Below are 10,812 nucleotides of genomic sequence, written 5' to 3'. Positions count from 1 at the left end.
TACAATATCTATGAATCTTTAGTCTCACATATAATTAAAATTTCTGAGAGAGATTTGTACAACCTTTTCTATTGAAAAAATGATGGGAAAAATTATATACACTGTTACTAAAATTATTTTATTCCATTTATTTTCTTCTCACTTTCTACTTTTTTTTTATTTATTGTAGAATAAATAATCCATTCTACTGTTATTAATGGATCCCAAAATTAAAACAATCTACATAATTAATCCATCCTCCAAATATATTTTTGAGAAGAGATTGATGGTTAATTCATTTATTAGTTATTAAATTTCAACAAAAAAAGAACATGATTTGTTTGGTCATATACTTCTCTTTCCCGAACCCACAGGAGCAGGTGTTTTCTCTTCACCTTGGCTGCATGTGCCCAGGTTCGAATCACGAATCAAAGATTAAGATCTGGTAAGACATTTTAGTTTTCACACATCAACAGTGATCGGAAGAAAGCTACAACATGCCTGAGAATTCTTCCTCCAACAATTCCACACCTTCAGGTTATGTTTGCTTCTATTCCTTGAACCAAAATATCAAATTGAACAAAATGAATTCGTTCTTTTAAATGTAACATCGGGTACCCGTGATTTCTTCTGCACTGTCAAGTATAAAGTTTTAATTTTGAATGATGGGTATTGAGAAGAAAATGTGTCAGGACTCCAAAATGATGAGAAGCAGAACTGGGCTGCGTCACCTTCCACTGTTTTCAACCACTTTGCTACCAGTGGACTTTCCGTGGCGGTTGCAACTGGAGTTACTCACCCTTTAGGTGCTTTGATTCTCTCTGTGTCCCTTGCAACTTAATGTTTATTCTGCTAAGGGCTGTTTGGATATTAACTTGGGTTTTTAAAGTTGTCTGTGACCCTGGTTTGTGCATAATTGCAATTTGAATTCGTTGATTTGATTGAGTATAAACTGTGTACCAGTATAGACACACTTTTCAGCTTCCTTTAGGCTATGCATAGCATCAGATTGGTCCTTCAATGGTCAATTTGATTTCATCTTAATGTCCAAATTGATGGCAAAAGTGTGACATTTAAAGCCAATTTTAATGTTCAGTATATCATATAAAGATTGGGTTTGAGAGTGAATTAAGTTGTATTCAATATTATCTGACTTACATAACGTGGCACTGTGCATATAGAGATTGGATTTGGTTAGCTTTAGTGGGAAATCTTAACTGTTGATGAGAGAATGAATAGTTGGCTTCAGGTTCTTTAAAATGAGATCTGCTTTATGGTGAGGTTGGTATAGAATAGAGGTTCTCAAAATCAAGACCTCAAAGTTGAGAATGAATAGTACTAAAATAAAACTCTCTCACATGCATAAAAAATTATGAATTTGTTAGAATCCACTAACTCGATTTTCTCATCAATGGTTGAAATTACTTTCACTGACAATACTCATGTAACACCGGTCAGTGTCCGGTATTTTAAAAGTGCTAGGACAGAGTGTGCATATGATGTCTGAACGGTATAACCGTTATTGATTTGTGTTAGACTGTGAGTCTATGCTCCTTTATATCTTGAAGACTGGTTTGATGTATTTATCAAGTTGGTAAGATCAGATGAGATTTACCCTTTGCACATGTTATCAAGTTGTGAATAGTTAAAAACATCTATATAATATGTTTCTATGTTCTGTGCAGATGTATTGAAAGTTAGGCTACAAATGCAACTTGTTGGCCAGAAAGGTCCTTTGAGTGGAATGGTAGTTTGCTGAGTACAATCTTTCCTCTTTAGACCTTTGTTATCACATTATAATACAAAAGTTTATCAGCTGAGTATTTGTTCAGGGAAAAATATTTATAAGTGCGGTGAAAAATGAAGGACCAAAGTCTTTGTATCAAGGTTTGACACCTGCACTTACAAGGTCAGTTGTTTATGGAGGACTCCGCTTGGGCCTTTATGAACCCTCTAAGCATGCCTGTGATCTTGCCTTTGGCTCCTCCAATGTTTTAGTTAAAATTGCTTCGGGAATGTTTGCTGGTGCAATTGCAACTGCGCTGACAAATCCAATGGAAGTTCTCAAGGTGAGTTTCATATCTTTTAGTATTGAATTAAATATTTTTTTCCTTTTTCTTCAAAATCATATTCCCACAATCAGGTTCGTTTGCAAATGAATCCAGATATGAGAAAGAGTGGACCAGTTTCAGAGTTTCGAAGGACTTTATCTGAAGAGGGAATCAAAGCTTTGTGGAAGGGAGTGGGCCCTGCCATGGCCAGAGCAGCAGTCTTGACTGCATCCCAGCTGGCTACATATGACGAAACCAAACAGGTCAACTTTTAAAGCGTAATTTTGTTTCTGATTCTCTCCCATGTTCATTTTTGTCTCCACTGTTAACTCTCTTATTACCTTTTTATCATTTGTTAAATTTTGTTATTATGCAGATTTTAGTGAGGTGGACATCTCTTGAAGAAGGATTCCCTCTACATCTGATGTATGACACTGCGGCTAATTTGTTTCTTCTTTGCATCTTTTCTGATGCCAACTGGTTCAAAGTAAATGGAATATTTGTTAAGGCCTGAAAATTGATCGAAATCATGGGTGACAGACTTAGAATAATAAGACTAAAGAAATTTGAGCAACAGATTAGTCAGTATAAATTCAACAAGGGTTTGCTTTAGAATTGATTTTATTGTGTACATATCTTATGGAAGTTGTCTTACCTGTTATTTTCATCTGACAAACTGAAACAGTCTTTTTTCCTATATTGGCAGACCATACAACTATGGATTGATTATCTGAACTTGTGCCTTCCTAATTTATCATTATTTTTTAAATAACTATTTTTCCATTATCTGACCTAGCTGAAATAATCACGGTTTGCTCCTTGTATAGCTCAAGCACTGCTGCAGGCATACTGAGCACCCTTGTAACTGCACCCATAGATATGGTTAAAACACGTCTAATGCTGCAACGAGAAGCCACTGGAACTAGAATATATAAAGGAGGATTTCATTGTGCATACCAGGTATTAATTTTTTTTTCTTTTCCTTTCTTCCAGTCTTTTGGTTTTTTACCCGATTAGATTATATTGTTGCCCAATATAGATTTATCATTCTTCATACCTTCACAAACTTTTGAGAGGACCTTGAAATGATATCGAGGGAACAGGCACTTTGATGACTACTTGATGGCCGAACCTTGAGAGTGTAGGTGGGCTTAAAGAGCATATCTCAAATTTTGTCTAAAATGTGACTTAGCTTATTATCATAGTGTTATGTGAAATGACTCCCTATCTCTCCAGTGTCACAATATCACGGTATGTGAAAACATACTTCAATCCAATACTCAAGATTGTATTTCAGAATGACTTGTCTTTGATTCTGCAACACCCTTTTCTTAAATAGGCACTGCAGAATATCTTTACATTAATATTCAATAAAGGGGGAGGGATTATAGGAGATTTCCTATTTACATGGAGTAATTGAGAATCCCTAACAGCTAGGTGTTACATGTATAGAATAATCTATTAAAGACATAATCAATTATATTTATACACACTAACATCCCCCCTCAAATTGATGCTGGTAAATCAACCAGCAACAATTTGCCAACAAGAAACTGATGGCGCTGTCGAGTCATAGCTTTGGTAAAGATATCTGCAACTTGAAAATCAGTAGAGATGTAAGGAAGAGAGATGACATTGTTGGTCAAGGCCTCTCGAATATAATGACAATCCACTTCAATATGCTTGGTACGTTCATGGAACACTGGATTTGCAGCAATCTGAATAGCACTTGTATTGTCTGCATGAAGAGGTGTAGATGTAGGTTGGGAAAACCCAAGCTGGTCCAAAAGACTACGTAACCATATAACTTCAGCACAAGTAGCTGACATTGAACGATATTCAGCCTCAGTAGAAGATTTAGAAACACGATCTTGCTTCTTACATTTCCAAGAAATTAAGGCATCACCAAGAAACATACACCAACCAGTAGTAGACCTACGAGTATCTGGACATCCTGCCCAATCAGCATCACTATAGGCCATAAGCTGTAAAGATGAGGCTTTGGGAAAGAATAACCCACGTGCAGATGAACCTTTAAGATAGCGGATAATACGACGAACCGCAGCAAAATGAAGATGACGAGGAGAAGACATAAATTGGCTGACCTGGTGAACAGCATACGAAATGTCAGGTCTAGTAGTGGTGAGATAAATAAGACTGCCTACCAAACGCCGATAGAGAGTGGGATCAGGCAAGAGATCTCCTTCATCTTTCCTGTACTTGACATTTACTTCCATAGGAGTATCAACTGAAGTAGTTCCAACTAAACCCGCCAATTTGATTAAATCTTGAATATACTTTTGTTGGTTTAAAAAAATGCCATTGGATCGATGATGAACCTCCAATCCCAGAAAATATGTGAGTTGTCCAAGATCTTTCATGCGAAATGTTGCATGGAGCGCAGTTTGCAACTTAATAATTAACTCATGATCAGTTCCTGTAATAATGAGATCATCCACATAAACCAACAGGAGAACGATACCGACAGTAGACTTGTGAAAGAAAAGAGAATAGTCATATTGACTCTGCGTAAAGGAGAACTTAAGCAGAGTAGTACGAAACTTCTCAAACCAAGCCCGAGGAGCCTGTTTAAGCCCATACAAGGAACGTCGAAGTTTACAAACATCAGAAGAGGAAGAAGGAAGCATACCAGAAGGAAGTTTCATATAGATTTCTTCTTTGAGATCACCGTGAAGAAAAGCATTCTTCACATCCATTTGATGCAATGGCCAAGATTGAGAAGCAGCAATAGCAAGGATAGTCCGAATTGTAGTCATCTTAGCAACAGGAGCAAATGTCTCCTCATAATCAATCCCATACTCTTGTCTATTACCAAGAGCGACCAGTCGAGCTTTATAGCGACCTAAAGAGCCATCAGATCGAAGTTTGATAGAGAACACCCATTTACTTCCAATAGGTTTTACCGTGGGAGGACAAGACACAATATCCCATGTGTGATTTTCTTGAAGTGCTTGTAGTTCTTCTTGCATTGCCTTTTTCCAACAGTCATGTTCCATAGCCTGGGTATAACTAGAAGGAATAGAAATAGACGACAATGTAGTGAATAAAGAAATAGGTGTAAAGAAGCCATACCAATCAGGAGGTTTTGATGATCGAGTGGACCGACGAAGAGGTAGAACAGAGGTGACAGGATCAAGTGCCGGCGGAGGGACATAATCAAGTGTCGGAGCAGAATCAGGAAGGGTACCAGAAGGAAGACAACGTCTTGTATACACCAAACCAGGCTTGAACCGTTCCATAGTGTGAGAAGAGTCTAAAAATTGTGGCATAAAGGAAAAAGATGAAGATGATGGTGCAACATAAGAGGGAAAGAAAAACTGATTTTCAAAGAAGACTACATTCCTAGAAACTCTAATGCGACGAAGCTGCGGATCATAGCAAACATAACCTTTTTGATTAATAGCATAACCTAGAAAAGCACACTTAACAGATTGATTAGTGAGTTTGTGACGTTCATGAGGAGCAAGATGTACAAAACAAACACAACCAAAAGTACGGAGATTAAAGTAAGAAGGAGAATACCCAAACAACTTATAGAAAGGAGAAACATTATGGAGAGTAGGAGAAGGTAACCGATTTATTAAATGAACAGCAGTGGAGAGAGCTTCACACCAAAAACGAAGAGGAACAGAGGATTCTAGCAAAAGAGTGCGAACAACATCAAGAAGATGACGGTTCTTTCTTTCAGCAACACCATTTTGTTGTAGTGTAGAAGGACAAGAACGCTGAGATAGAATTCCCTCATTTTGAAGAAAACTTTGAAATGTGTTAGACATATATTCACCTCCAGAATCTGATCTTAAAATTTTTATGTGAGCAGAGAATTGAGTTTTAAGGAACGAAACAAAATGTTGAAAAACAGAGAAAACTTCTGCTTTAGACCGAAGAAAATATACCCAAGTAAATCGGCTGTAGTCATCTATGAACGTGACAAAATACTTATAACCTGCATGAGATACAATAGGAGAAATCCCCCAAACATCACTATGAATAATGTCAAAACAATGATTTGTCCGAGATGCATTATGAGGAAATGGTAAAGTTTTACTTTTACCAAGTTTGCAGGTAGTACAATCAAATGAAACATGGGAGTTTTTATAGCCCAAAGAACCAGATTTAAACAAGGTACTAAGTACATGAGAATTTGGATGGCCTAAACGATTATGCCACATTTTATTTAGTTGTCTATCATCAACACAAACTAGAGAAAAAACAGGACAATATGTGGAAGGTGAGATGCATAGCGGAAAGAGTCGTCCTACTTTAGGTCCCTTCAGAATGATCTTCCCTGACACTTGATCCTGCACAACACAACCAGAACGAGAAAATTGGACATTATAATCATGATCAACTAATTGGCCAACGGATATGAGATTTGTGGAAAGATTAGGAGACACAAAGACATTAGGCAAAGAAGGAGAAATATCACCAATAGCACTAATAGGTAAGGAGGTTCCATTAGCTGTGTAAATTTGCTGATTGCCATCATAAGATTTCACATTGGATAGGGACACAACAGAATTTGTCATATGGTTAGACGCTCCAGAATCAAGATACCAAGGTTGAGAAGAAATAGGAGTATTACCTGAAAGACCAAGGGCAGAAAAGGTTGACACAATCATTTGTTGTACCATTTCTGGAGTAAGAGTGTTGACAGGAGGTGTAGGAACAGAAGTTGGAGCAGGCAAAGCAGTAGAACTCGAAGCACCAACTGAGACATGATAAGCAGTGTCTTGTTTCTTTGCAGGGCGAATAGGACAAGCGGAGATAATATGCCCCCTTTTCTTGCAATAATTACAAAATTTTTGTGAACAATCCTTTGCAAGATGACCAAATCCCTTACAACTGTAGCATTGGACAGAACGCATATCTCTGGGCTTATTCTTTCCTTGGGCAGCATAGGCCACACTAACTGGAGCAGAAGAATTCATATTTTGTTCCATAACTGTGTGCGTTTTGATTCGTTGTTCTTCTCGGAGAAGCTCACTCAAGCAAGCATCCAACGTAGGCACAGGGTCACGATTCATCAGATTGGATCGAGTAGCGTCAAAATCAGATCGTAGCTTCATCAAAAATTGATCTCGCTTGCTAATCTCGTGCACCGTTTGGACAGCTGATAGGGCTTCACCAGAAATACCCGCATAAATAATATTTGAGAATTCAGCCCAAAGATTTTGAAAACTAGAATAATATTCCTCAATCGATAGACTTCCTTGTGTGAAATTAGCCATCTCATACTCCAATTGAAACCTTCGAGCTGCATTGGCTTGATGATAAACCTTTTTCAAATAATCCCACATATCCTTAGCAGTGTTGTAAGGCCGAAGATTCATGATAAAATGAGGCTCAACAGAGCTAAGAATCCAGGTCATGATTTGGGCATCTTTCGTTTCCCACTTCGCCAAATCTGCTTCAGCCGTCGGTGCGAGAATTTTTCCATCAATATGACCCCATAATTCTTTGCCTTTGACAAAGAGCTTAAATTGGAACTCCCAAGCAGCATAATTCTTTCCATTAAATCGAACCAGAAAAGTGTCGACTTTGTCTGAGGCCATGACGAACAGGGATGCAAAGAATGGGTTTTCGAAATCAAAACCAGAGAAGACAAGGGTCTGACGAACGTCAAACCAGAATGAATCGAAGAGCGTAAACGAGCAATAACAAGAACGAACCGTGAATCGAAGCGAACACGATAATCACAGTGACGAGAACGAGATTCACGAACCACCACCGCCTGCTAACCGAACCGACCAAGAAGCGCAAAATCGCGAACAAGAATAGATTCACGAACCACCACTACTCGCGAACCCAAACGACCAAGAAGCGAACAGGTTGAAGAACTTCCACCAATTGCGAACGTCAATCACAAGTTCGAACCAGCAACTGCGAACAACAGTGTGCGGAAAATGGATTCCGAACAGTGTGCGGAAAAATGGATTCCGAACAGTGTGACGAAGATGGAGGCAGCGGAGCTCGATAACAGGTCGAAGAAGAAGCGGGATGGAGAACAAGAGTGACCCACGGTTCAGAGCGGGATGGAGAACAAGAGTGACCCACGGTTCAGAGTTGTAGCTCTGATACCATGTCACAATATCACGGTATGTGAAAACATACTTCAATCCAATACTCAAGATTGTATTTCAGAATGACTTGTCTTTGATTCTGCAACACCCTTCTCTTAAATAGGCAGTGCAGAATATCTTTACATTAATATTCAATAAAGGGGGAGGGATTATAGGAGATTTCCTATTTACATGGAGTAATTGAGAATCCCTAACAACTAGGTGTTACATGTATAGAATAATCTATTAAAGACATAATCAATTATATTTATACACACTAACATCCCCCCTCAAATTGATGCTGGTAAATCAACCAGCAACAATTTGCCAACAAGAAACTGATGGCGCTGTCGAGTCATAGCTTTGGTAAAGATATCTGCAACTTGAAAATCAGTAGAGATGTAAGGAAGAGAGATGACATTGTTGGTCAAGGCCTCTCGAATATAATGACAATCCACTTCAATATGCTTGGTACGTTCATGGAACACTGGATTTGCAGCAATCTGAATAGCACTTCTATTGTCTGCATGAAGAGGTGTAGATGTAGGTTGGGAAAACCCAAGCTGGTCCAAAAGACTACGTAACCATATAACTTCAGCACAAGCAGCTGACATTGAACGATATTCAGCCTCAGTAGAAGATTTAGAAACACGATCTTGCTTCTTACATTTCCAAGAAATTAAGGCATCACTAACATCCAGTACCAGGTTTGATGGACTAAAGGGATTTGACGAAACAAGATGTTTTTAATTTTCTTTGGTGGAACTTGTAAAAAGAAAAGAAAAATTCCGTAGTTGAGGCCATAGTTGTGCATTTAAAATCTTTAATTGACCTTTAAATCAATTTGTTCATTGGACTGGGCATATTTAGTCTTCTAATAACTTCGTTCCTGTGAGGTTTATACAGATGTTGTAAGTTTATACTATTGCTACCTTCAGTAAACACTTTTTAACGATGATTTCTTTGGTTAACATATTGTGAATCCAGTGAAAGGTTGACTTTAGTTGATAATTTGGTGCTGTTCTATGTTCTATGTTACTTTCATGCATTCATGAAATCAAGTCTAGCTTGTCCTGATTCTTTTTTATGAGAAAAAATGTGTGCTGGCTGCTTATGTAATAACACCTGAAAGGTTCAAGAAGAATGATTGCATTGTATTTTGGATTAGAAAATTCTTGGCCTCCCTCCTGTGTCTATAATGAAGAATATTATCCACGAAAGAGTGAAAGATACTTAACAACAAAAAGGAAGAAGCCCTAAATCAAATCTCTCTGAATGAATTTAGAGAATCAAAGTCGGATGAAATTGTTTACTACAGTAGTTTGTAATAGTAATAAAGAAATGGCTTCCATAAGCCCCATCTATGAATATGATGCAATTCATGTCTGCATAACTGCATTCACTATAAAATTACTGTTGTTTATATGATGCATTTCTTATGTGGTAACAGGTACTGCTCAGTGAGGGTCCCATGGGACTTTACAAAGGGTGAGTTTATGTTGGTCAGCATGATTCTTGTTCCTTAGCTTTTTTTCACATCATCAATAATCTTCTATGATCAATGACTTACTGAAAATTTTCACAAATCACAACTGTTTGTATATTAGTTTACTTAAGCTGTAACTTTTGTCTCAGGGGCTTTGCAATTTTTGCAAGATTAGGGCCACAAACCACTATTACATTTATACTGTGCGAGGAGTTAAGGAAACTCGCTGGATTGAAGGCAATCTAGTGACAAAAATCTCCACTGGTAGCTAGTGCCACACCAACTAACCACTACAATTAATGAAATGCTGAAGAATAATACCTTTGCAAACAAAACCCCTCCCAATTTGGGAAATTCTTTTTTGTTTCTCATTATTTGTCCAGTCATTTGAAGTGCATTCCCCCGTGAGTCAGATTACATTTTTGACCTGCAATAACGCAATGAATATTATGAGATTCATTTCTCTAGCATGCAGTTGTCATGCATTTTTTTTTCTTTCCCCATTTACTGCATTGTGGTCCTGACCAGTTAGAGAGACTCAGGATTGTTGTACTTTCTTCTCCCTTACCACCACCATTGTATCAACAAAAGGATATTGAATATTGGTTGTTTTTTGCATGGATGGTTTGGATCTTTAGATGATTTTTCTCCTCTCTGAAGTAGTGTTTGCTTTTACTTCCTGTCCTTGTTTTGTATTCAAGGCTATTTAATTGTTGAGGATTTTGGTCAGTAAGTACATTTTTGGAGAAACTTGACAAGATACATACTGTTAGGTATAACGTGTAAGGCATTCCTGATTGGAATTTTGGTTGCAACCAACTCATTTGATTTTAAGGAAGTTTCTTTCTTTAGTCTGGTTTCGGCCGTAGTGATTAGCAATGCTATTATTACGTGTAATTTTCTCTCAATAGCCAGGGTAAGGGAAAAAGAGACCTCTGACTCACCAATTAAACCAATAGTACTGTCTAGTTTCTTCTGCACATAATCTCAATAATAATGATATTCATGGTGTTATGTAGCGTCCAATATAATTCCAATAATTCTGTGATTAACATTGTCTAAATTATGAGGACAAGACAATGTCTTACCCAAAAACCTTAGATTTTTTTTTTCTGTTTGACATGATTTAACAATCTAATTTCTGTATAGTTTAAGCATAAAAAAAATATATTAGCATAGCATGTGCAAGAGAAAATTAAATTTATCGTTTATG

At 37.5% G+C, this 10,812-nt stretch overlaps 1 protein-coding gene across 1 annotated transcript; it reads left to right on the top strand.

Moving 5' to 3' along the window:
- The first annotated feature begins 307 nt into the window (after positions 1-307).
- On the top strand, positions 308-10,236 carry LOC114192517 (Mitochondrial substrate carrier family protein). The gene is made up of 9 exons (XM_028082262.2): positions 308-516; positions 672-785; positions 1,665-1,726; positions 1,812-2,048; positions 2,123-2,293; positions 2,407-2,456; positions 2,858-2,990; positions 9,564-9,601; positions 9,749-10,236. The coding sequence occupies exons 1-9, from the start codon at positions 477-479 to the stop codon at positions 9,843-9,845; spliced, it is 942 nt and encodes a 313-aa protein (XP_027938063.1). The 5' UTR covers positions 308-476; the 3' UTR covers positions 9,846-10,236.
- The last annotated feature ends 576 nt before the right edge of the window (positions 10,237-10,812 follow it).

Source organism: Vigna unguiculata, chromosome 7, assembly GCF_037176805.1.
Source record: "Vigna unguiculata cultivar grain cowpea cultivar isolate G323 ecotype 2 chromosome 7, ASM3717680v1, whole genome shotgun sequence".
NCBI classification, from domain to species: domain Eukaryota; kingdom Viridiplantae; phylum Streptophyta; class Magnoliopsida; order Fabales; family Fabaceae; genus Vigna; species Vigna unguiculata.
The sequence above is the reverse complement of the archived record's forward strand: the minus strand, read 5'-3'. Positions and strand labels throughout refer to the sequence as shown.

What these genes read in the sequence shown, in the direction of transcription:
- LOC114192517 (XM_028082262.2), top strand. Translation starts at nt 477, where the DNA reads ATGCCTGAGAATTCTTCCTCCAACAATTCCACACCTTCAG. An exon ending in CAACAATTCCACACCTTCAG is followed by an intron (nt 517 to 671) that starts GTTATGTTTGCT and finishes AAAATGTGTCAG; the next exon opens with GACTCCAAAATGATGAGAAG. An exon ending in CATATGACGAAACCAAACAG is followed by an intron (nt 2,294 to 2,406) that starts GTCAACTTTTAA and finishes GTTATTATGCAG; the next exon opens with ATTTTAGTGAGGTGGACATC.